The sequence below is a fragment of the Bicyclus anynana genome, chromosome 6, assembly GCF_947172395.1.
Source record: "Bicyclus anynana chromosome 6, ilBicAnyn1.1, whole genome shotgun sequence".
In the NCBI taxonomy this organism is placed as follows: domain Eukaryota; kingdom Metazoa; phylum Arthropoda; class Insecta; order Lepidoptera; family Nymphalidae; genus Bicyclus; species Bicyclus anynana.
Window position 1 is genome coordinate 12,839,868 of NC_069088.1, and position 25,642 is coordinate 12,865,509.

The 25,642-nt window shown below is 34.5% G+C and overlaps 3 protein-coding genes and 1 non-coding gene across 5 annotated transcripts in view; 2 read left to right on the forward strand and 2 right to left on the reverse strand.

Moving 5' to 3' along the window:
- LOC112056117 (low-density lipoprotein receptor-related protein 4) overlaps positions 1 to 5,670 on the forward strand; it is a 30,614-nt gene extending 24,944 nt beyond the window's left edge. For both annotated transcript variants that reach the window (XM_052881974.1, XM_052881973.1), the window contains exon 35: positions 1,265 to 5,670. In XM_052881974.1, coding sequence (XP_052737934.1) covers positions 1,265 to 1,368 — 104 coding nt within the window. In that variant the 3' untranslated portion in view covers positions 1,369 to 5,670. The remainder of the gene's footprint in view (positions 1 to 1,264) is intronic.
- Positions 5,671 to 6,324: 654 nt separating this feature from the next.
- Positions 6,325 to 25,642, reverse strand: part of LOC112056116 (sorting nexin-25) — a 31,610-nt gene continuing 12,292 nt past the window's right edge. The window contains exons 9-17 of the mRNA XM_052881975.1: positions 23,661 to 23,834; positions 22,170 to 22,304; positions 20,541 to 20,681; positions 20,050 to 20,180; positions 18,995 to 19,137; positions 18,144 to 18,294; positions 17,203 to 17,336; positions 16,848 to 16,996; positions 6,325 to 12,134 (exon numbers count right to left, since the gene is read on the reverse strand). Coding sequence (XP_052737935.1) covers positions 12,078 to 12,134; positions 16,848 to 16,996; positions 17,203 to 17,336; positions 18,144 to 18,294; positions 18,995 to 19,137; positions 20,050 to 20,180; positions 20,541 to 20,681; positions 22,170 to 22,304; positions 23,661 to 23,834 — 1,215 coding nt within the window. The 3' untranslated portion in view covers positions 6,325 to 12,077. The remainder of the gene's footprint in view (positions 12,135 to 16,847; positions 16,997 to 17,202; positions 17,337 to 18,143; positions 18,295 to 18,994; positions 19,138 to 20,049; positions 20,181 to 20,540; positions 20,682 to 22,169; positions 22,305 to 23,660; positions 23,835 to 25,642) is intronic.
- LOC112056115 (vesicle-associated membrane protein 7-like) lies at positions 13,123 to 16,099 on the forward strand. Its single transcript, XM_024096461.2, has 4 exons — positions 13,123 to 13,600; positions 14,499 to 14,682; positions 15,113 to 15,171; positions 15,570 to 16,099. Exons 1-4 carry the CDS (start codon positions 13,397 to 13,399, stop codon positions 15,744 to 15,746), a joined length of 624 nt encoding a protein of 207 aa, XP_023952229.2. The 5' UTR covers positions 13,123 to 13,396; the 3' UTR covers positions 15,747 to 16,099.
- Positions 21,464 to 21,656, reverse strand: LOC112057043 (U2 spliceosomal RNA). The gene has a single exon (XR_008250939.1). It is a non-coding gene; the product is annotated as a U2 spliceosomal RNA (small nuclear RNA).

Sequence of the window (25,642 nt, forward strand, 5' to 3'; positions counted from 1 at the left end):
TTAACTCACTTGGCGATAGTTTGGCAACGTCGCCAAAATGGAAGCGTGGCCACGAGCTACAGGACTCTACGTGGGCGACGTTGCCACTATAATGTACACGGTAAACTGCTCGTCGCTCACTTAGTCGCCAGTCAGCCGCCATTTTGGACGCTCGCTCGAAATATAGAACCTAGTTGATGTTGTAAATAATGAGTTTCGATACTGCAAAATTTATAATAACAATTCAAAACCGTCCTTGTATATGGGATAGTTCATCTAATGAGTATTCTAATCGTAACTTCGTATTTTCGTAAATCTCCATACAGAAGTAGCCAGGCCTGCGCCGCTGGCGACGTCGCCATGGCGTCTTAATGAGGCAGAGCTCTAAAAGTCAGTAATGACTAATAATAAATACATACGAATGTAATATATATTTCTCAAGACGATATATATCGCCATCTTGTAAGTAGGTAGGTAGATACTAATGAAAGTACATAAATGTGATGTTTTGCAATATAAACCGTTAACGATTCCTTGTTTTATGGTTAATACAAACTAATTGGTTGACAGTTATCAAGTCGTGATTTTGTTTGTGTAATAGCTATATATCTGTATATACTTATAATAAAATTATAACAGATCAGTTTCTGTACATTGAAGATATTTTGTTTTTTTTTTGTTCGAGAGCATTATACAATAATAATCGGTACTGAAGCCAAAAATATATACATAAATACAGTTATGTGCATTTTAAGAAATAAATATCACTTGTCTCAAACGATGAAGGAAAAACATCGTCAGCAAACCTGCATACCCGAGAATTTTCTTAATTCTCTAGGTGTGTGAAGTCTGCCAATCCGCATTGGGCCAGCGTGGTGGACTAAGGCCTAACTCTCATTCTGAGAGAAGACGTGCCCAACAGTGAGCCGAATATGGGTTGTTAACTCAGACCAATTATTGTATAGGACCTGCCTCGCAAGACGTTACTTTTCTGTCAAAGTATATGATCAACGATCTAATGCGATTATAAAAACTTTCACTATAGTATCGATGTTAAATAGTTGTAATCGTATTCGTCGGTTAAAAAGCTCCGTAAAAATACCTTTTTGTGTAATTGAATTGTGTAAAAAACGGGCAAAAACTTCTAGTTTACTATAAGATATATACCAAATCTAAGCTCGTTTTCTTCAGAAAATGACAGAGAATTTTGTTCGTGACTATGAGTGCGATACAGGTCCTTCTATAATTGGTCTGAGGTTGTTAATGATGATGATGATTTGTTTAGGGACGAGTTACAAACGTATACGTGCCAGAAGGAACAAGCCTATTGCCCCCGCCCCCGCCGCCCCCCCACCGCCAACCGCCGAGACCTGCGAACGACGACTTTGAACCCGTCACCCTGCACCCATTCGCTTGAACACAACACACGACACGGCACACACGCGGCAGCTACGAAACGGCCACGAATTGGAAGACGTCAGACATTCATTCGAACATATGAATACATACTGTTGAAAATCTTCGAGAATATCTCTCGAGTGTAAGCCTCTCGTTTTCCAATACAATTATCGAGTTAGCGCTGGTAGCTAGTGGTAGAGGAAATAGAGTAGATCAACATCTACTATTGTTAGAGTTAACGAAAACAATTGTTAGACAACATTGACCCGGAGTTATATCAGTTTTGTAGTCAAACTACTGTATGGACAAATATTATGATTTAATTTTAAAGTTATCAAACATTTAATGTTTATTAACAAAGTATCTTGTTGATTGATTTGATAAACATGAAATTTTTTTTTTAATTTTTCTTTGGCATAAGAAAGTAAAGTGGACCTAATACTAATGTTTAAAGTTCACTTTACTTTGAAGATATTTGAAGTTTAAATAGCAATCCATGTTTATAAAATATAAGGCCGCTAGAGAGTAAACTGATAATAGACATGGAATAATTTAGAACACGCCAATTAAGAAACTCTTTAACTTGATCTATATGTCTACGGCATTTAATATATATAATAACATTATGACATTACTGTTTGACTAAAGGAACCCAACTACAACTTACCGATGTCTACGTATCAGACGATTTAAAAGACCTGTATTAAAAGTCAATTCCCGGAAATGATACATTTTGATACCCATTTAATGTAACTAAATATAGATGTCGTTACATTATTACACCATAATTCATTAGGGTCAATATAATAACATTATAATAACCTATAAACTTATTATCATAAAATATACGTGAGTAGTCATTCAATTAAATTACCACAATGACATGACAGTATCAAATAACTGTTACGTATTAATACACTTTACAGTGTAGGTAGATATAGAAAAGTAACTATGTAAATATATTATAATATGTTATCGTAAAATAAATATGAATGTCTTACAAGTATAGTCAAGGTATACCCATGATGTCCAAAACTGAAAATATCTTCCCTACACTATTTATCACTCGAGTAACTTATTCCTAATGTTTAATTTGTCCCAGTAAATTTATTATGAATTTAACGTTACTATTTTTTTAAGACATAATTAATGATAATAATAAACTATCACATATGATGAATTATTATAGGTAAGGAAATCTTTGTATTATTTTTGTATATGTCGACGTTCACTCAATTTCCCCAAGGCTCACGGGAAATGGGCGAAGCCGACTGTTGTTAGAGTGTAATGTTATAACTTTATAACAATTACTAAATATATAGATTTAAGAGCGTTGAGGTTGAAAGGGTTATTATTTTAAAATGAATTAACGTGTGGATGTTATCCCCACCTCTTTACTTCACTCAGTGGTTTGTTCCCATTTTACATTATAACATTAAGTTTCGTTTTCTTTCAAAAAAAGTTAACTTTTAGAGTTAGTTTACCACGATAATTGACAACATTTCAGATTAAAAATACAGATATAAATATATATATTCAATGTAAAATCAGTTCTTAAAAAGCTTATTAACTGGTACCTCCTAAAACAACTATAAAGTTGAAGCGGGACAATTAAAATAAAAAATAAATAAACTTTTGTTACTAAAAGATTCTGAACAGTGAGTGTTTTGTAATTAAAAGATGTAAAAAACAAAACAATTTTTTTAATAAAACCCAAATAGGTCATATTTTTTTCTATGCTATCAATTATTTTTGAAATGTTGTCAATTGGAGACAATAAAATATATCAATGTAAATATAATTAGTTCTAATTTATGACTTTTTGTCTGACAGAGTGTATATAAAAGTTTATTTTTATCACGTTTAAGTGAATGATTATTTTGGCTATATTATGTAACCTAAATCGAGGGCAGCCCCATACGTCCCGTCTCATATCAACATGATTTGTTTGTTAGATTAATTAGAAATTATGTATATTTCTTATGTGATGTTACTAAATGACTATTTTATGTTACAGTATATGATATAAATAACATCACCATTATATATACATATACCTAGGTTAAATATAAAATTTTAATTTTCGATTTTACAAAAAATCATTGTCGCCATAATGCGGCGCACATGTCACAGGGTTTTTATATCTAAGGTAGATTAGAACGAGAATCAACAGGTTAAGACTACCGACGATAAAAAAAAATATTTACAACGCACAGAGGTTGTTTCAACATTTTTTTTTTAAATGGATCCTCCCATAGATTTTGCATGCTCAATAGTTTTAATTGGATTAAAAGCATCCTGTGTGTTATAATTTTAAGTTAGGATAATATAAATATTTGGTTACTAATTAAATATTATACTGTTCTGTACTCGGAAATAAAAGTAAATGATTGACAATGTATAAATACATTAATACTCTCTCTTAATTGCAATGAGAATCTAATTCTCTCCTTAATTCTATTTCAAGACGATCGTTTTAATTTACTCAAGCATTACATAAGAATATTTTCAATTCTATATGTGTGTCATATAAATGGTTATATAATTGATTTCACACACATTATAATATCTACCAAAATAATAATAGTTTGAGGTAGTAAAGCACTCTATTAAAATTAATGGATGTTTGTTGCATTAGTCTAGATAGGTTAGATCGTTTTATTTATTTCGAAAAAACTAAAAAACTGATGAAAAGACTTTCTCACGTTGGAATCGCTTTCAAATCGATATACTTTTTATATATAATGTACTTACAATACTCGAAATCATCTATTCTAAAATACAGTATATTTTTAATTGAATAAATTATTTATAATGATTTTCATAATTAATTGAAAACATTGATAAAAAAATATGTTTCGTAAATAATTTGGGTAAATTGTTTCACATGTTTTTCGAATTATGTGATAGTTGAAAGGTAATCCCTTTCTGGCTCCTATTTACAATGATTAATCTATATCACATTAGTATTATATTATTGATAACATTCCGTTTGTTTATAAATAAATTGAAAATATATTATACCATAGAAATTCAAATGTACAAACATTTATATAGTGTGATTATATAGTGTGATTATAGGTTCTGTATGACCGGGACATAATATGTAATTTTAAATTATCCAAAAGTTTCATATATATATTATATACATGAAGTTTTTGGATAATTTAAAATTACTTACATTGATTACACAATTGACCCTTTCCCTTGAATATGACTCCCTAGGGCTGGCTCAGTAAAAAGGATCTCCATGAAAAGCTTCATTATAATGTTGTCTCATCTCATCTTATTCGTAATTCTAGGACAGAGTTTGACTTGTGTCAGAAGTATGGCTTATCGTTAATAAACTGATTGAATTTATTTACCTCATCGAAATACAATATATAGAATTGTAAATAATTCTTTTTTTAATTTATTAAATTTCGTATTGAATAACCACTACCTCTAAAACTCGTTTTACAATCATAATAGTCGAGTTAAAAATTATTTTCTGATATATCAAAATAATATAAACATTTTTTTTTACAAACAATATATTTATATAGTTTTTGATTTTTAATTTGTAGTAAATGCATTTTATAAGAATTAGTAGTGGTAAAATGCGGACGAATCTTCAGAACACTGCAACGTTCTCGATCAAAATTTATTTTTTCTCATAGTTAGTAAGGGATGTTGAGTGCTGTGATAAAGATGCTAGAGTGGATATTAAATGGAAATTTGTTTGTATAGTTTAAAATTATGTACTCCAAAGGATTTGTGGGTTATCAGATCGGATGTAAGGTGCTAAGTACGCACACGTTTATTTATTAGAGTAACTTTTCAGTTTTATATACTCAGAGGCAAAATTATCCACTCTCTTTAATATGACGATAATTGCGCCTCTGAGTATATTTGAAAAAAAAATGTTATTTTAAATTTATATATAATAGAGTGCCAAGTACTAATTTAATTCCTGTGCTGTTATTTTTTATAATATAAGTTTCATATTTATTAAATATGATTATATTTGTAAGGTAATATTAGTAAAACAGCTTTTACACCGTAAGCCTCCTTTAGAATGCGTTTCCACCTAACGGGGCGGAGCATAGGTACAGAAACAGTCCAATCACATCAGTGAAAGATGACGTGATAACTCTATCACGGTATATGGTAGTGATGTGATTGGTTTATTCATTTACACCCTTGCTCCGCTCGACGTTTTTCTGTGGAAATACATCCTTGAAAATAGGTGTCAAAACTGTTGCCAGATTTATTATTATTGTACTGAAATTTAAAATAGAAATTATTCGAATATAGAGTTGTTTTATTTCATACCTTAACCATATGTTTAGGGCCTGACCTGACCGCTTTCATTTTCACGCGTATTAGTTTTACGGGAACGAAAAGCACGCGAGTGAAACTGCGCGGAGTCTGCTAGTCCTACTACTATTATGAACGCAAAAGTTTGTATGGATGTTTGTTACTCTTTAACGCCGCTACTATTGAACCGATTTGGCTGAAATTTGGAATGAAAATAGATTTTACTCTGGATTAACTCACTACTTTTCATGCAAAACTGAATTCCACGCGGACAAAGTCGCGAACGTCCGCTAGTATAATATAAACATATGACATTGCGCACTTTGACATTTATAGTCCTAAAAATACCATACATTGGTTTGCTAAATGTACATATATTTAAACAAGTTGAGGCAGCGTTTTCGATGAATCCGAGACCGAACTGAAACTCCCGATTCAAAATATTTATGTGCGTCGTACATACATACTTTGAACGATGCGATGTGGGTAGTCCGATACTTATACTGACAGTATCTCTCTGACACCGACTCCGAGCGGACGTGCGGCCATGATTGTACCCAAGACTATATTTTGTTTTTGTTTACGTAACATAATGTTTACCTAAATATCAGATCGATGTGATATTTGAAAGAGATAAAAAATAAAGTATTATTTAAAACTTTTTCAGATCTTTATTTAATACATGCATTATATTTGGATACATTATATTCAGTTTAGATTTTACACCTAGTCAACGCTCAAATATAGTAATATACTATAACACTTAATATGTATTTTCTTTTTTTTAAAGTCAAGATCCAAAATTATTCATTTTAAATATTTGGTATTTTGTTGTATTAGCAAAAAGGGTAGAAGATAGAAAGTTAATACATCAATGTACCTTAACAACTACCTAAATCTATTACTTATATTGTGCAATAGAAGACAGTCAATTTAGTAATTACTAGTGACAAATTTAGTCAGTATTCTCATAACCGTAAGATCTATACGATTCTGATAGGCCGATTAAAATAAAAGTATAAAACAATAGTGAATTATTATTACTTGTCATCTGAAACAATTACACACTGGGTGTGTAGGGTCTATGAAGAGAAAGACGTGACGTCACACTGAAACGTCAATGGAATTGACATTTTTCGTTCGTTCATAGACAACCTGTTGAGATGTCAAATAAAAAAGTGTAGTTATACTTTGCGAGTAAATAGAACAATATCGATATTAAAATCTATGTGACATGGAGGTTTTAATTCGATAGTTTTTTTTTATTAAATGTACATTTAAAGTTTTATCAATATAAACTTGCAACTACTCTGATTAAAAGGTGTGAGGTACTTTTGCGATTAGAGTTGCCAGGTCGCCAAACCTAATAGCCGGACAGACCAGCCAGCCACCCTACATTATTGTGGATTTTGTCTCAATATTAACAGGTAAAACAAAAAATCGTATGTAAAATCAAGCAAAATTTTACTAGTCATCAGACAAAATTAGTCTTCTTCTATATCTAAATACTTAAACATTTATCAACATATTGAAATTCTTCTAAAATACTAATGAAAGGCACAAATAAGAGTTTTTTAGCAAAAAAAAAATGCGAAATAAAACGACTAACAAAAGCCGAACACCGTTTATTTTGGCCGGACACGCAATCAAAAAGCCTACTTATGTCCGGCTATATCCGGACACCTGGCAACGCTCAAAAGTACCTTACACATTATAGTCGCGGCACCTATTACATGTAGGCATATAGATATACAAACTATCCTTTCCCCTCCAATTGTCTATGGCTAGTTATAATCATAATACAAAGATGTACCGCCACGTGATGTAGCGTTCCGGTATAATGGCGGCGTGTAGAAACCAGTCAAGGTTAATCAATAATCTAGTAGTTCTTCTAAACTTTCGTGTATATACGAAATATTTTCGTATTAGATTGTCAAGTGATGATGCAGAAGGCATCATCACTTGACAATCAAGTGATATCGTAACCAAGCCCTATGCTTGTCAAAAAATAAATAAACTAAAACAATATGTGAAAGTTTAGACAGTTTTTCTTGGTTTTCAGTCCCCGTCTTGAATACTACCACTCTACCGAATTAAATCACATTTTTACACAAAGTATATAAATATAAGATTAAGTTAATATAAACAAGTAAATGCTGTATCTATGTACTATCCATAAAGAAATATATTAACTGGAGTCTTAGAAACTAGAAATAAAGCATATTTTATATATAATTATAACTGTTTGCAAAAAATTATAAAAAATACACAAATAAACTTTTCTATGAAACAGCCTCTATATAAAACTAATTTGGTATTTTTAATACCATGTAGGTGATAATAATGTAGTGTAATGGTACAGTCAGCATCGAATATGGATATATAAATGCACCTGTTATACACTGAGATCTAAGAAATCAGTGGAAATTAGTGGTAGCCTTGTAAATGCCCTTTCACACTTCATTGTGTACGAGCTCCGCAGCTGCGGTAGATATCACTAGCAGACGCCTGCGACTTCATCTGCGTATAAATCTAAAATATTTGAATTTCAAAGGGCTGACTTTTATAAGAAGTCCTCTTTATAGTCGAAACCACTGTTTCAGCTTGATTATGTTGACATATCAGTCATTTAGCCATTATCTTTGTATATACATATAGTTAATAAGTATTCTACAGACATGACAGCAAGATATCTCTTTATAAAGTTTGAAGAGTAATATTGACTACCGAATACTGTAAATTAATTCTGGCAAATCTTTTAAAAGTCCAAAGGAATTTTTGGCACAAAAGAGGAACTAATATGAAATACATGTAATAATACTTCATATAGCGTACAACGTGTAAAGATTAATACCGATAGTCTCAATATAGTTTGTCTTTTATATGTTTAAATAGGAATCCAATAGGCTGTTTCTTTATAGGGCATAAACATACGCACCAAATGAACTTACTATTGTGTACTTTGTTTGAGTTGTGTAGATTATGTAATAACCAATATTTATATTGGATAGTATTATAAATTTACAAATAATTGATGCTGACTGTACATTTTTTTAATACTTGGTTAAGATCTAAGGTCCATATTCAATCCTTATATAATTTTATTTTATTACACTTTTAATATAATAATAATAATTAAACACAGATCTCAAATTTTTCAACACATCTCTAATATTAAGAACGTCCTAAACATCTACTTTTTTTCACATACTAACAGCGAATGAACATAGTTATTAATACGTATGTACTCATCCATTTAATAATTTATTTATCAAAATAATTATGTTTGAGATTTAAAAAAGTAAAAAATAAAATTGAGAAGAAACATTCCTATAAAAGGTATTATGTAGTATCTACATGAATTTAGTTATCTATTTGAAACTATGCCCAAATCGAGTGGTTTTTAAGTATTGAATCACTGTACTGTTAACGAAAATAGTTCTATTCATACTCGATTATAAAAGTTTGTAATGTTATTGGTTAAAATATGTCGGCTAAGAAAGTTTTGATACTTTGATATGCTAATGATAAATATTGCTATAATATATGACATTTCTTTTTAAGATTTAAATATACTTGAGTATTTTGTGATTCGCATAAAAAATGGACAGTAGAAAATACGAAAAATTTTATATCAAACACAGTCTTAGTACAATAAATACACTCGTACTAATTATTTCAATGTATTCAACGGTAATGTACACCAATCATACTCGTAAATTAAACTTTCTAAAAGTAGGCACCGAATAAAAGTGGCAATTTTTAATATATTATTTAACATCTATTTTAAAACTTTTTCGTGCTAATTTGGAGGCTAACTTGAAGTGAAACATGTCATGATATGTTTGTTATGCGCAGTTTTAAATATTTTATTTGTGCATTAATAAATGGTTAGTTTTGTTGTTTACCCAGTTAATGATTTGTGTACATTCGAATTAGCACTACATGCTACACTTTTGAAATCGTTAGTTAGGACTCCTAAATTATGTGTAATACGGTACGTATTTAAAAAAATCAGGTACATAAAAAATGGCACTGGGTCGAACAAAATATTTATATATAGTTTAACCAACCGTTTACGTTAATAGTAAAGGGAGATAGATGATACATAATAATAATCTACAATTTTTATAGTGGTAGATATAGTATTTAAGATCCTTAATAGAAACGACCTTCACCCATCATTCATTATTAAATGTATGTAGGTTTATGTTATATAAACATTTCATGTTTGCTGTATTTATATATTTTGTTTATATCATAACTATGTACAATTGTACAAAGTATGTTATTTGATATGGATATTTAATTAACCTGTAATGTTTTGTATTTTACATATTTTTTAGTATATGTATTGTATTTATTTATTATATTGCAATTTCTCACAGGATATTTAGATCATTTACATTTAGGTTGCCTGGAAGAGATCACTATTAGTGATAAGGTTGCCGTGTAAAATTATTGTGTTCTTTTGTTATTTCTTTTTTGTGCAATAAAGTTATTAAGTAAAGTGTAACGCCGTGGATGGATTTTTATTTTTAGTGGTTAAATTTGGAACCTCTAGGTTTGTTTCGAAAGGCAGCGACATCGATGAATTTTGTAGAGATTACGAGGTCCGTCGCTAGATGGCGCTTATATTAAAGTGCTCAGACGAACAAATATGGACAGTTAGTTGGAGTTTCATAATCTGTGTGCTGGGCTCAGACTAAAGAATATGGACAAGTAGTTGGAGCATTATAATCTGTATATAGACTTAATATATGGTTAGAGGAATTCCATAAGTAACGAAAGGTATGGAATCCGAAACCGACTTTAAAAAATTAAACAAAAATTAATTAAAAATATGTTGCGAGTAGGTTGCCTCAAAAATAAAAACTCCTGTCCAAACTATCATTAACGATACTTGTAGTTATATTGGGTAATATTAATTTGGCCAAGAGGTTTTTAGGCCACCTATTCATCCATTAAATACATGGGTGGAAATCGTTTCTAATTCGGATTTTATACTAATACGTTAAAACAATCGCCATTGCAATGCTTACGCAAACTCATTTTAGTCATTCTTCCAGTACTATAAATGCACCTCAAATTAACAGGCATACAAGTATACATTATTCATATACGGACATACTGTATTGCCACAACATATAATACAATTAGCCTATAGTTCGTGCGACATAGCATGGTGCGAGTGACAGTTCGTTTGACTCTTGCCGCGATTCACGAGATTAGCTCGTATTATGAACGTCATAAGGCAACTGTCACCCGCACAGTGCTGCAGCGCACATTGTATAAATTATGTAATATTAATTCTATTAAGTATGCATTTCCTGTCACTTGCCCTTCAACAATCTAACTGTCGTTATTGTAACGAATCTACCTCATTTCACTTATAAAAGCATCGTTAATAACCCAGATAAAATAAATAGAGAGCGTAATCTTTGCACAACTAGCTAAGTTTAGTATAAATGATCACAGAAACTATACAGCTAAGCGTTATGCTATCTACCGAACAGACAAAACACGATAACAATTATTGAGATCATCTCTATGACACCTAATATACGCAACGTTTAATACGGGTAACATTGCACTAACGCACAAATAATGTGTTTTATAAAATAGAACGAGAATCTAATTCCCGTATTTTCACACATAACTTATTGCGATGACATATCATAATCGTATCGTAAATCAATGTAGTTAGAAGCAGATGGACGTTGTGGTCTATTGTCAGCCACTGACGATCAAGTAATCAAACATGCCTGCATCGCTAACGGATCGCGGTCAACGGTCGCGATCAGCAATATGTCATGCACATTGCGATCAACACACAATCAGTTTTTTCAGCGCTGCAGGCATGTGAGATCAGAGTGAGATGAGAGTCATGTGAGCTGCTATGCCAAGTAGTAGTAGGCTCCTAGAAGTACATTTTGTTTTTTGGTACCGCCTTCAAACCGATGAATAGAAAGGACATAGGCAGGATGTTATTTTCGTTTTTTAGAGTGATGCATCAGAAAAAAAGTTAGAAGTAAAAAAGACTTATCGTGTGTTGGTCGCGATCGGCATGATGTCATACACATCGCGACCAACACACGATCAGTTTTATCGGTTGTCAAACCGTTACCGCTGCTGGCATGTGAGATTACTTGATCGTCAGTGGCTGACGTAAAACTAAAGCTACTACGTGTAAGTTAACAAAATCGAAACAATGTGCGAAAATACGGGTAAAAGACACAAGTAGGTAACTTTCGTAAAACTAAAATTGTTCAGTACATACACTAATAAAAAATAAAGCTTGTTTGATATATTAACGGAATGAAAAGATTCGATTGTTTCTATAGTCCCTGTAGATATATTTGTCATATAAACTTTATTGAAGTATTTTTTTTAACTCACGTTCACTGGTAGCGCTTTAACTCTGGAAACACTTCTAGTAGAACAAGTTCGAAGATTTCCTGTAAAGAATAATTAAACGAATTTAGAGAACCAATGTCATATTATAATTATAAGTCACTGGCCCTTAAGATGCGGGTTTACCAAGGGCCATTGTAATTCTATATAGATTATTTCAAATAAACATTTCTTACATTCTTACATATTGGATCTAAGATTCTCGTTGGTCTACTGGTTAGCCTATTTGGTTTCGGATCACGAGGACCTGGGTTCAAATCCTGGCTCGGGCTTAGAAATACTGAGGTTTTTTCTTCATAAAAAATCTCATTTGTGTAGGGTTTAAGCCGGAGGCGTTACTCCGTCGGTCACGGTCATTACCATTAACATCTGATAGTGGTCGTTAATGAATTAACATTATCAACGTAAGCCCACCAGCCTGCATTAGAGCAGCGTAGTGGTTCCATATTCCCTCTCCTTTAAGGAGGACCTTGCCCTAAAGTAGGCAGTTAAAATAGGCTGACGATGATGAATTGTATTAATATGGCTAATGGTTATAATTGTCTCGTTGGTCTAGACTGGTTAGTTTGTTTGGTTAAGGATCATCCCGGTTTTGGGCACCAATAAAAAACTTAAAATTTAAATTTTAAATTGGCATTTTATTTTAAAAAATTAAAATAAAAATGCCATTTATTTCTTACAGAAAACTATTTTACAAAGTTTGGTTCAGTTAAGTTTAGTTGGTATAAAAAATAGAAATTTATTATTGTAATGCTTTTATAATATTAAGGTCTCCTCAAAATTGTGCCAGTTTTTCTGGATTTTACCATATGTAGGTTTTGAGACAACTTTTAGATTGCAATACTCGTATAAATTTAATACAAATATTCAACTTTTTTAAATACCGGGGGGAAGTTATTGCATTCACTGGATCATACTATTATTAATTCAATTAAAAATTAACGCGCCAATGTAAAATATTGGCTGTCACATCCTCTTAGCTTAAGCATGAAGCGTGAATTGATTAGTTATAGGAAGTGACAGTTTTAGCGGAGAACATTTTAAGAGCGTGCCCACATTTCACCTAATTTTAGAATGTGTGATATCTGTACGATATCGGTGGGTGTTTCAATTTGCGGAAGAATTCGCGGCCCTGAGACCGTTTACAATATTACAGACGGGACTAAACATAGCGCCGAAAAGTTGTTTTTAAAGTTCTATACATCTTTGAAAGTTAAAAATAAATATATTACTTAAATGTGCTTAGTGAAATTATTTTCGACATGAGAGAATTTTGAAATGTAAACAAATTGGTTAAAATTTCGCGATGCCAATACTTTTTAGTGCTGTGGCATTTCAAAAGACCGTTCTCAACAAATACGCGACCTGTGATGGAAACTTTGGAGAAATACTAGAGGAAGTGCTCAAAAAGATTTCAAATTGCAACCATAAGATGACGTATTCCCATGGGAAATATTTATTTCACTACGTGATTGATTGTGGATATTTATTCTTCTGTATTACTGACAGGGTAAGTTTAATGTTTGTATTTTTTAATTACTGAACTAAATGTGTAAAAAACTAGAAAGAACATGCATGTAAGATATATTGAGCTAAACGGCCTTATTTATAAAAATGGATGGGGATATATAAGTAACCTCATATTTTTAAGTAAAGTCAACTTTAACCAGTAGTCATTGTCCACTTTTCTGCGAAGAACATTGAGGTTTAACTTTATTTTATGAATATGGGGAAAGTGTTTAGGATATTGCATTTCATTTTTGCGAACAAAATTAAGCAGTGTATATATAGTATGAAAAACTTTTTAGAATTAAATCCTGATTTGCGTGGCATTGAAACTGGTGGCCAAATGACTGAAATACTACTATAAATAAAATCCAATAAAACTCTCGAGAATCTCGTTTAAATTGTAGATAGTGATAATATTAGACGTGTGGTTTAAATTCAAATTAATTTCAATGGAGACTGCGTGGGGCTGTCCAATACAAGATATTTGGCTGGATTCCATGTTGAACCATGTTTTATTTATACTGTTCTTTATTATGTATAAGATTTAATAAAAAATAAAATTTCCTGTCCAGTTAGTGTGAGTCCGAAACTTTCATGCTGTGCTTTCATTCACGACTTCATAATAAACGTATCGACATAATTTAAGCTGACAATAATAATTGTCAATGTCTAGGGCCCGAGCTTCACCTAATGTTTTATGTAGAATCGTGTTTCTTATCGCTACACTAAAGTCATCAGTAAAGTGTTTTTAAAGTAACACTACTAAAAAAAACAACCCTTGAATCTTACGTTTATCAGATAGTATCTCTAATACAAAACACACCTTTTCTCTCTCATTTGCCAAGTTTTCTGAACAAAATTCTATAAACCTAAAGACATAATGCATTAAATGATTTTAGCTTTGTCAACGCTCGAGAGCATTTCTTTTTCTAAACGAAATAAAACGACGATTCGAGACAGACAAGACCAACTTTACAAGCACTTTGGCGGAGCAAATGTACTGTTACAACGAGGATACCAGCAAAATAACAATAAGAAACGGAGAATTAGATGAAGTTAATAAAATTGGCGTCGATAGCAGTGGTAAGACCATCAGCCTTATTAAAGTAGGAATAACTTTCTCGATTATAGAAGGGAATTCGAATTTAGTCATCAGTATTATGAGATTTCTCAGTAGCAGGACTTTGTGAGAGATCTTATCCAAACCACCATTTTTTATGCCATTAATGTTTTAAGGTTATGTTAAAGGGTTTCTGCTGTAAATATTAAGCATTGAGATTTAAAAAGAAACATATATCTGTGTTGATGTTTTGTCACTTAAAATCAGACAGGTCAGGCACCATTAGTATAAGAAAAGGACCTTGACTATAATTTTAAAGTGCCTATGACTGCAGGGAGCGATAACATATTTTCTGAACAACCTAATTTTGCCTTTTCTGTTTGTGGCATGTGACAGCAGAGCTATATAAAATTCATCTATAATTATCTATATATAATTAATATTATTTTGCAGATAGTATACTTGGCGAGAAGTTACTGTTGGTCAATAATGAAAACAATTTAAGTTACTCAGTAAGTATTTTTTAATATAGCACATAGAGAACAGCTTTTAATTCACAGAAGCCCATATTATACAAGAAAATTGTTGTCTCGACTTCAATTGACTTACGTATTTTGTGAAAAGCTTATAAACAAAATTTTCAAATTTTTACATAGTCTAGAGTCAGATTTACTATTTTTACCAAATCATATCAAATCTGTTGAAATTTCTTTTTGTTATTAATTCTCAATTTCTAAAGAGAAACTTATTTATAAACACCATATCGCATATTTGTTAGGAAAAATATTTATTTAATGTGTAAGAAAAAAAGAAAATGAGTTTCTAAATAATTCAATTTATTTTGCTGTAAAATTACTATGGTTCATATAGTCGTATGCACATAATGTATAAATATATCATTTATTTACAGGCAATATTCTACGTAGATGCAAGACCCGAAAGAGTCGTTATATCATTCAAAGAATCTAAAAGAAATATTCTTGTAGCAGCTTCGCTCATTGTAATAGGAATGACATTGATGTTGCTCAGTCCACTGTCTATACCGTTTGTAATTGTTATTTTTATATTATATTCTATAGTAAGATAAAATATATGTAATACCTACTATTTTTCTAGAATAATAAATATTAATGTACCTATAAACAGTTTGTGGTTGAATTTATCACCAAAATGTGAGAAGTGCTCTCCTTCGTTATAAGAATTGGAATTTAAATCATTATAGATTAATTAATTTAAATATTGTTGTTTTCTGCAAAAATAAAGTCCCTACTCCTAATTTCATTGGCAATGAATAAAAGGTAAAATGTAATTAGTCTGAATTTTTTTTTAAATGTAAAATTCCTCACTGAAACGCACACTAAACTTATAGTACATACCTCGCGCCGCCATGTGTCCGCCCACCACCGCCTCGTTAAGTTGCTGCAGAGCCAATGTGCGTGTGTTCTGACCATGCAGAGTGTACCGCAATAACTCACATAGAACAGTTGTTTGTTGTGCGTGCGCTGCTGCAGCGTGGTGAACAGTTTGTGCGCTTCTCGCGCCGCCGCGTGCGCGCCCACCAACGATGACAACGTGCCCACCACCGCCTCGTTGAGTTGCTGCAGGGCCAATGTGCGTGTGTTCTGACCATGCAGAGTGTACCGCAATAACTCACATAGAACAGTTGTTTGTTGTGCGTGCGCTGCTGCAGCGTGGTGAACAGTTTGTGCGCTCCTCGCGCCGCCGCGTGCGCGCCCACCAACGATGACAACGTGCCCACCACCGCCTCGTTGAGTTGCTGCAGGGTCAATGTGCGTGTGTTCTGACCATGCAGAGTGTACCGCAATAACTCACATAGAACAGTTTGTTGTGCGTGCGCTGCTGCAGCGTGGTGAACAGTTTGTGCGCTTCTCGCGCCGCCGCGTGCGCGCCCACCAACGATGACAACGTGCCCACCACCGCCTCGTTGAGTTGCTGCAGGGCCAATGTGCGTGTGTTCTGACCATGCAGAGTGTACCGCAATAACTCACATAGAACAGTTGTTTGTTGTGCGTGCGCTGCTGCAGCGTGGTGAACAGTTTGTGCGCTTCTCGCGCCGCCGCGTGCGCGCCCACCAACGATGACAACGTGCCCACCACCGCCTCGTTGTGTTGCTGCAGGGCCAATGTGCGTGTGTTCTGACCATGCAGAGTGTACCGCAATAACTCACATAGAACAGTTGTTTGTTGTGCGTGGGCTGCTGCAGCGTGGTGAACAGTTTGTGCGCCCCTCGCGCCGCCGCGTGCGCGCCCACCAACGATGACAACGTGCCCACCACCGCCTCGTTGAGTTGCTGCAGGGCCAATGTGCGTGTGTGTTCTGATAATATGAAATATGTACTTTTTTACATTTTAATCGATTTCTAAAATGACAAAACCATAATAAATTTTAAATCTTTTCTTATTACTACAAATCTGCGGAACCGAAAATAACATAACCATAAAAAGATTATAGTAAATTAAGCATAAAAGATAATAAGCCAACTTTTTAGCTTAGCAGTATAATAGATATACAGCTTGGCTTACCTTTATCTCTAATATTCCTATTGGTAATGTTTTCACTGAGCACGCCGCCCGGCCACCACGACTTCAGAACTATACTAATGTAGTAATGCAGCATCTGCTCCGAGAATAGCCACGATATTGTCTCTTTGATTTGCCTGCCAAAGTATACATGATTAAAAAACATATACATAATTATATAAAGTACAAATCCATACAGTATGTTGAATACTAAATATATAAATCACAGGTGAAATTGCGTAACTTGTTCAGTTCCCGTTTCAAAGGTCCACTCAATCAAAAAGTGTTAAATCAACATTAAATTCCTAGGGAAACTGTCATTTCGACAAACATAATTGAATAAAATTAGCTGTCAAACAATAAGATCAGTCTGCCGTCAGTGATCTGCACGAAGGTGACGAGCGTCTTAAGAGCGCGCAGCCCGTCGGTACGATATGGATAAAATTCGAAGCACAAGCGAGACGCCGAATTATGACTTTCACGTGAGTGAAAAGCACGGAGCGATTGACACGCGACGCAAATTTTATGACGTGAGCGCCAAAACCATTTTTACCTAATTGCAAGTAAATTAAACAACATAACGAAAAACAAAATATATCTTGAACTTGTCAAGATATATACCTAATTTTCTATACAAAACAAAAATTTAAGAAAATAAGTTTGCTTTTCCTGAGATTGAAAGCAAAATGTGAGCAAAACATGTGATTTTCAAAAAAATTAACTATCGAGAAAAGTTTTACAAATTTTGTATTTTGTATAGTCATAACGAAGCTAACACTTTGAAATATCATTTACCTAAATATCAGGCTCCTAACTTTTCCAGAATCTGAGATCCAGAACCATTTGTAACCACCAAATTACATATTGCACACTCTTAATGAGCTAGCGGAACACCCCGCCGAGTAGCGCCGAGTAGAGCATCTTATGTCTTCATAAAGTCCTACCTGTTGATAGTCCTGCCGTAAGTGATCTGCACGAAGGTGACGAGCGTCTTCCTGAGCCAGCGGAACACGCCACGCATGTCGAATACTTCGCTGAGCAACGCGTAAAGTGGCTCTGCTATACTGTCCCGCTCCTCGCCTAGGGGTCCGGCCCCTGAACACAAATTTAATCATTTAACTCATTGCCATAGATGAATAATATACACCACAGACAAATAACTTATTAACTTAGCGGGTTAACTTATTAAATAGCGGGTTCGTTTTTCTGTTATCTCTTCTTCTTCTTCTTATAGTGCCATCTCCTATCGGAGGTCAGCAATCATTAAGGCTAATTTAACTTTGTTCACTGCTGCCCGAAAGAGTGATCTGGTACTCATATTAAACCATTGGCGTAAGTTCTTGAGCCAAGATGTACGTCTACGACCAGGCCTTCGTTTCCCCTTTATCTTTCCCTGGATAATAAGCTGGAGCAGGTGATATTTGGAGTTTCGCATTATATGACCCAGGTATTCGAGCTTATTCTCTTATTAAATATATTTTAATTGATATAAATGATATATGGAGTTAATTAGAATGAAATAGTGACAAGAGCTACAACAAAAGATGAATTACATAAATATTTTTCGGCTTTAAAAAGAAAAAAAAAACAATTAGATATGCTTTGCGGCATTACAAGTTATGCTTAAAATTGGTATATGGTTTAGGTTACCATGGCATTTTATGGTCTGGTCACAGCTCGTATAAGTGTCGAAAGTGCCAACCTTCTTTCATACATATTTTGATATGCCATTTTTCTTGTTGGTTACTTGTAACCCTTGCACTAATTGTGTTATTGTAAAAATACATCAACATACCGCGCATGGAGCTATTCATATTCTTGCCGGCCGCGTCGCCGCCGTTCCCGTCCAAGTACAGAGATATCTCGTCCTCGTCCGCTGACAGATGCGTGAACGCTTCCTTCTCTTGCGACGACCTGTTGGTTGCGTCGCTACTCGTGCTATATAAAGAAACACATTTTATAGTCAATCTTCAGCCACGTGGTGCAGTGTGCAGTGACCATTCTTTTTGCAACCATGGCCATGGATTCAATTCTCACGACAGGAAAATGTTACTGTAATGAGCATGGATTGGGATGGATTTTTCCGGGATAAAAAGTAACCTATATATTACTTAATAATCTCCTTATCTACCAGTGAAACTCCCGTTAAAATAGGTTCAGCCGTTACAGATATTAGCCCTGAGAAATAGACAGACAGAGAAAACAAAAATAACAGAACAGAAAGTCCAACAATTAAAAAAAAACCCCTGATTTTGTTTTAGTATTGTGTAAATAACTACAAGCAATTTTGATATCACAGACAGACATTTCAATTTTATTTTTATGTAATGATAAGAGCTCTGTTTTTTCAATTAAAAGCAAATGTTTATAATTATAGTGTAGGAAATAGCAGTGTAACATCGCTCGATCTCGTGTTGGCTCGTGCCGACGCTAGGTAGCGGGACTTGTTTCCGTTAAGAGTAGGGAGTTAGAGAGGGGTAGGGGTCGGTTGTCTGGAACGACTTGAAATATAAGACGCTCGTTATACGGCTTTAGTATGCTCGTGGCTTTCAGGCCGTCAACTAATTACTAATTGTCAATTTCTTGTTATTCTTTATGTGTGTGGCGGGGAGAGTGACTTGAGTGGAAAAGGGGAGTGTTGTCTGTCAAAGGCACCTTTAACCCTACACACAACGTTCACAAGTGCGTGACTTCACTCAAGACTCTGCAATTCTAGGGTCTAATTTTGGTAACAGTTTGATTTGTTAATTAAGTTGTCCTGACAAATATTGTGAATCATAACCTTTGTTCGACATTGGTTTTTTTTTTGTAATCCACTTCTGAGAATGTTAATAATAGTTATAGTCATACCTTTTAAATAATGTAGAAAAGGAAAACTTGTTTTTCTTTGGTAAATCACCTTGTTTCATATATTCAGAACTTGGATTGAGAAATGTGTATAAAGCTTCACTCTGGTTTAATCTATCGTCCTCTAGAACAAACTGAAAATTTAAATGTATTTTATTATAAGATATAAATAACATACCATCATAAATGACCCTTGTAAAATATACCAATTCTCGTAACACAATTGTTCTACCATAAAAAGTTGTGAGATCCATAACCTTCTGTCTCAAGTCATTGCATAATTATTAATTAGCAACATCTTATAGTGATTATAGCAATATTAAATATCTTTTATATTTTAAATAACATAGATTGACTTGGCCATCATATAAAGTAACACATATTATATTCAATAAATTAAATTTCTAAGAGCGCATGACTGCGATTTGGAGCTTAGGCCCACCATACTGCTCCAATGTAAGTTGACAACTGTAAAATAATAAAAAGATACTAACCTCTAAATACTTTTGTATTAAAATCTTAGCTTTTTCTAATGAATTCCTGTCATTCTTCCCGAAAATGAATTTGAATGAATTTGACGGTAGTTCTAAATTTTTTAACTCTGTACACATAGGCCTTAACTTTCGATGCAGTTCCTGAAATTTACAAGATTGTTATTATTCGCTAAAATACAAACCGAGTTGATACGGCGCCCATCCCTTTCTGAATTGATATTTTGTAATGATTTTAGTAAGCCGTTGACTACAATCTCAACTGATAGTAAGTGATGCTGCAGTCTAAGATGGAAGCGGGCTTATTTGTTAGGAGGATGAAAAACCACACCGTGCGTGGAAATCAATGTAAACTTTTAAACTCTTATTTCACCACTTCAGGGGTTGAATTTTAAAAATTGTTGAATCACATTATAACTTTTTTATGATTTATGGACAATTTTTTAAAACTGTAACTCTAAAAATGAATGACTTTCCATACAAACTTTCAAACCCTATTTCACTACCTTCTATTTTTATTTTAGGATCAAAAGCACCCTATGTTTTGCTCCAAGGACCCATTTACTATTATACTAAAATTTTATCTTGACCAGCTCAGCAGTTTAACCGTGAAAAGATAACAGACAGACTTTCGCATTTATAATATTAGTATAGATAGATACAGAAAGTCGTATATAAAATTCTCGTTTCAAAATGTTCGTTTGAAACGGATTGACCGATTCCTATGAAATTTTATATGCATTATGAATATTCTTCAGTAGGCCTGAGATGAGAATAGGCCAACATCTATTGTAGGTGTAGGTGTAGCACTGTAGGTAGTAGGCACTAGGCCCGATGAATAATGATTAGACTGATTACGGAATGAGTCGATGTCAAAGTCAAAGCGAAGTTTGACCGCTTTCCGCTTTGCTAATATTTAATAATAATTTCTGTGGGCCGATCCCGGCGGCACTGCAATGCCGGGCCGACCCGTGACGGGAGTGGAGCGAGCCCCTAACATCCCGTCAGTTTCCAAAAATCAGTTTAATATACTGGTCCCGCATTGCGGGAACTTTCAGATATTAAGCTGAAAAGAACAGATACTACACTTTGATCTTAGCCAAAAGGCCGAGAAGCGATACCGAAAATTCGGAATAGCGGGGAGGTCATTCCGCTAGCGAACATCTCCATATCGCGTTATACAATAGCGAACAAAATGTAAAGCGACATCTGTCGCATGTACCGCGCAATGCGCATCTCGTCGTGGTAACGTTCGGCTCTCTTCATGCTGTACTATTGTTTATAGTTATATTATGTCACTTATTTGCAATGTGTCAATGTGAATATTATCAATAATTTATTTCCTAACCCAAATAAATAACAGACAGGTAATTAATATGTTCCATAAACCGGATCTCGTACTATACTACGGTAAAGTGAACGTGAGTTAGTAAAGCGACATCTATCGGATGTTGCCCACACCTCGTCGTGCTAACCTTTGCATTGCAACTGTCATATTTCCTGCGATAGTTCCTAAATATTCCGCTCTTGTAAGCAGCGCTTTTATTTTGTTGATGAAAACGGTATTAAACGCCAGCCAAGTTGCAGGCGTAAGTAACTATAAGTATTTAATGTATAATTTAATTAATTTACCTGAAATTCATTGAGAGTTCTCAACAGAACCCAACCGGTGGATATTTGTTCAGGTCTCTCGTCGTCGCTAGTGGGTTCCTGCTCCGCCATATGCACTACTATTACAAACTGTGGTGGCTTCGATTCGTCAATAATCTGCAAAACAAATACTTAGTAAGTATAGTATAATTATTTATTAACTACCGGACCCAGTCAAGTTCAACCAACCAATCGCAAGAAAGCTATAGGCGACAAACAGGGCTTTTACTAGCTCATAGTTATTACTCGCTCATATATAAGAAATGTTTTTTTTTTTAATATTAGATGGGCTTGGCTCTGATGGTAAGCATTAATAATGTATATCTTTGGAACACGCTTGCGTAGAAAACCCCTATGCATATGCCCTGAAAGAGTTTAAACTATAGGTGGCAGTATACAAATAATTTGTAAAACTGTTGGCTTGGCTATCTTAGCAATATCCCGCTAATTTTGAATGATATAAAGCATTGTATTGAAATGACGCTTATATATTACTTATAGCTCTTTGAGCACAAAAACTTTTTTGAAAACCTCATAACTCAATTATAAAAGCGGAATTATTCAATATTTTCCTTAGCACTAGATTTTGTAAGTATTGGTTGAAATATTTATTTATTCATTTTTATAGGGTACCAACAGGTTACGACAATTAAAATTGAGTTTTACAAAACATGGATTAGTCAAGTTGTTGTGTCATAGACCCACTTATAGGTTATCCCAACATGCGTAATTTAGTACTCGAATAGAAACATTAAAAGAATAATAAATAGGTTCATTAGACTAATTAGGGAAAAAACTGATTTAGATTTGCGTTTATAAATAGATATTGATCTATCACACAATTACATTATGAACAGAATTAAACTAAAATAAAATAAACAGAAATGTACAGAAGAACAGTATTGGTTGAAATATGAATAAATGTTGGAAAAAGTCAAACCACCCGCAAAGTTTTCATCGAAAACGCTTCCCTATGACATATAACAAAATATGTACTATACTAAAAATTTTTTACTAAGTATGATAATTTATTTTGTTATCAAATACAGTATGATATAATATGATATTAATGATCTTAGAATGGTGCTGGTTTTTTGATTACGATTATGATAACGGTTTCTTCTGGGATTATCTATTGATATTGTCAGTCCTTCGAGGCCCCTTAGAAAATGGGGGCCCTGGGCACGGGCCCTGTGTGCCCTTATGGTAAAAATAAATTTAAAAAAATCATTTATTTCAGGCATACACCCATATTAGGAAAAACATAAAAACAAAAATCAAAAATAAAATTAAAAAGTCGAAATAGTATAGATAAAATGTCAGAATAATATGAAATGTCAGCAAAAAAAGCAATAAGGTCATCATTATTAAACTCCGTCAGGTTACCTTACAATTTCCGTATCGGCATGGGCACTATAATATGTCTGTAAGGACGGTATTGGTCACGGGAGTACGGTACTTGAAAAAAATTACCTCAGCACTGTGCACGGTAGCCCGCCATCTCCCTAAATGGTCGGCCCACGTGTCCGTCCTCGCCAAGTGCGCCTCCAGCCGCATCTGCTCGCCCGCCAGCCTCTCCACCTCGTTGGCGAGCATCGCCAGCGCCGGCGACTCCGGCTTCAGGGACGCTCTGAGAGCTGCTAAGGCCTAATAAAAGGAACATAGAGATATACCTACTGATTCAATTTGTATCATCATTATTATCAATCCATATTTGGATGTTGAGCTTGAGTCTCCTCTCAGTATAAGAGGGGTTAGGCCAATAGTCCACCAGGCTGGCCTAGTGCAGATTGGCAGACTTCACACACGCAGAGAATGGGGATGATGACTAGGTTTGAATATATTGATTTTTATGATACATTCGAGTAAATAAGGTCAATGTTAACTGATTTATATATAAAAAGCAAAGATTGTCTGGATATTTGCAAAATAAATAAGGTTATAAAATTTCAAAATCTATTGAATTTTTTTTTATCGTAATTAGATGAAAATTCATACAGTTTTAGCTTCCTTACATTAAATGTGACATTTTTCAATAAATGAACTATAAACATAAACGCACAAATAACAAAGATATTAGTAATTTTGTTTGAACGCCCATACAAACCTAACGATCAGCGAGCCAACGACTTCACTAAATCGTGCCATTTTGTATGGAGCGTTTTTCAGGGATCCGCGGCAGCGCAAATCTAACCCTTTAAATTCCTGTAGCTCCGTAAGTAATGATCGCAGATACCCTGTTACTTTCACAAAATTGCTTTGCTATTAGTATACTCTTAATTTATATACAATTTAAAAAACTGTCATCATCCCTATTAAGAAAATTCTCTGGTATGCAGGTTTCCTCACCATGTCTTCCTTCACCGTTTGAGACACGTGATATTTAATTTCTTAAAATGCACACAACTGAAACAGTTGGAGGTGCAAGCCCCCGACCAGATTCGAGACACCCTTCGGTATCGGAGGCAGAGGTCATATCCACTGGGCTATCACGTCTCATTAAGTCTAATTGAAAAACCACCCTGCGATCAAAGCCGCGTCGCCAAATGACTGATTATGGCAGGTAACTGTTACGATTAGTCGTGTTCCGGCGCGTTGGTCGCAAAAGCCGTCATAAGGAATTGGGTCTGTACAGTAGCTCTGCTTTCTGTGACAGAACCTGATCTGTGGAATAGATGCACCGGAAGTCTCGATTTGGAGGGTAGCGGGATCCGAAGCACGGTTCTCCGCTGGCCGACCGCAGTTAGTAGGGGGCCCAATTGTAGGTTAGCCACCTACGAAAGGCTGCCCCGCCAACTAGCGAAAAATCCTGGAATGGCTTCCATCGTGCCGGTTGGCGTCCGGAGAGAGGGTCCGATGGCGATTTCCAGGGGGGTTCGGGCGTCCCCGCAGTCTCCATTCGAGCCTTTCATTAGTGTATCTTTTTTATCAGATTGTGGAGTCTATGATTGCAGAGCCTCGTACAACTTCCACTTCCTTTACCCTATTCACTTGATAATTATGCAGCACAAGAAAAAGAAGAGTAAATTTGTTCAGCGGTTGCACCCCCTCTCTCTCAAAGTGCATCTCACTAATATAAGGGGATTGCACTCCAATCTCGTTGCAGTCCATCATCATCTTGAAACTGAGAGGCCGAATTTATTCTTCTTGACGGAGACGCAAATCAGTAGTCCAGCAGATGCAGCGTACCTGCATTACCCGGGATATGCGTTGGAGCACAATTTTAAATCTCACGCTGGGGTGTGCTTGTTTGCTCGTAATGACATCTGTTGCCGACGTCTCCGTAACTTGGAGGTGCCCAACTTCTCCATCTTGTGGTGCTTATTGGATATGGGCATGGAGCAGATCGTGTATGCTTGCATCTATAGGTCGCATACCGGTGATCAGGAGACAACTCGGATGTTTCAATATCTTACCCAGACGGCTGACATTGCCCTGCGTCGGTATCCTGCTGC

Bases quoted from the DNA above. Each gene is read 5' to 3' on its own strand.
- LOC112056115 (XM_024096461.2), top strand. From the start codon at position 13,397: ATGCCAATACTTTTTAGTGCTGTGGCATTTCAAAAGACCGTTCTCAAC. The intron at 13,601-14,498 runs GTAAGTTTAATG...AAATGATTTTAG, and splicing joins TCTTCTGTATTACTGACAGG to CTTTGTCAACGCTCGAGAGC. The intron at 14,683-15,112 runs GTAAGACCATCA...ATTATTTTGCAG, and splicing joins AATTGGCGTCGATAGCAGTG to ATAGTATACTTGGCGAGAAG.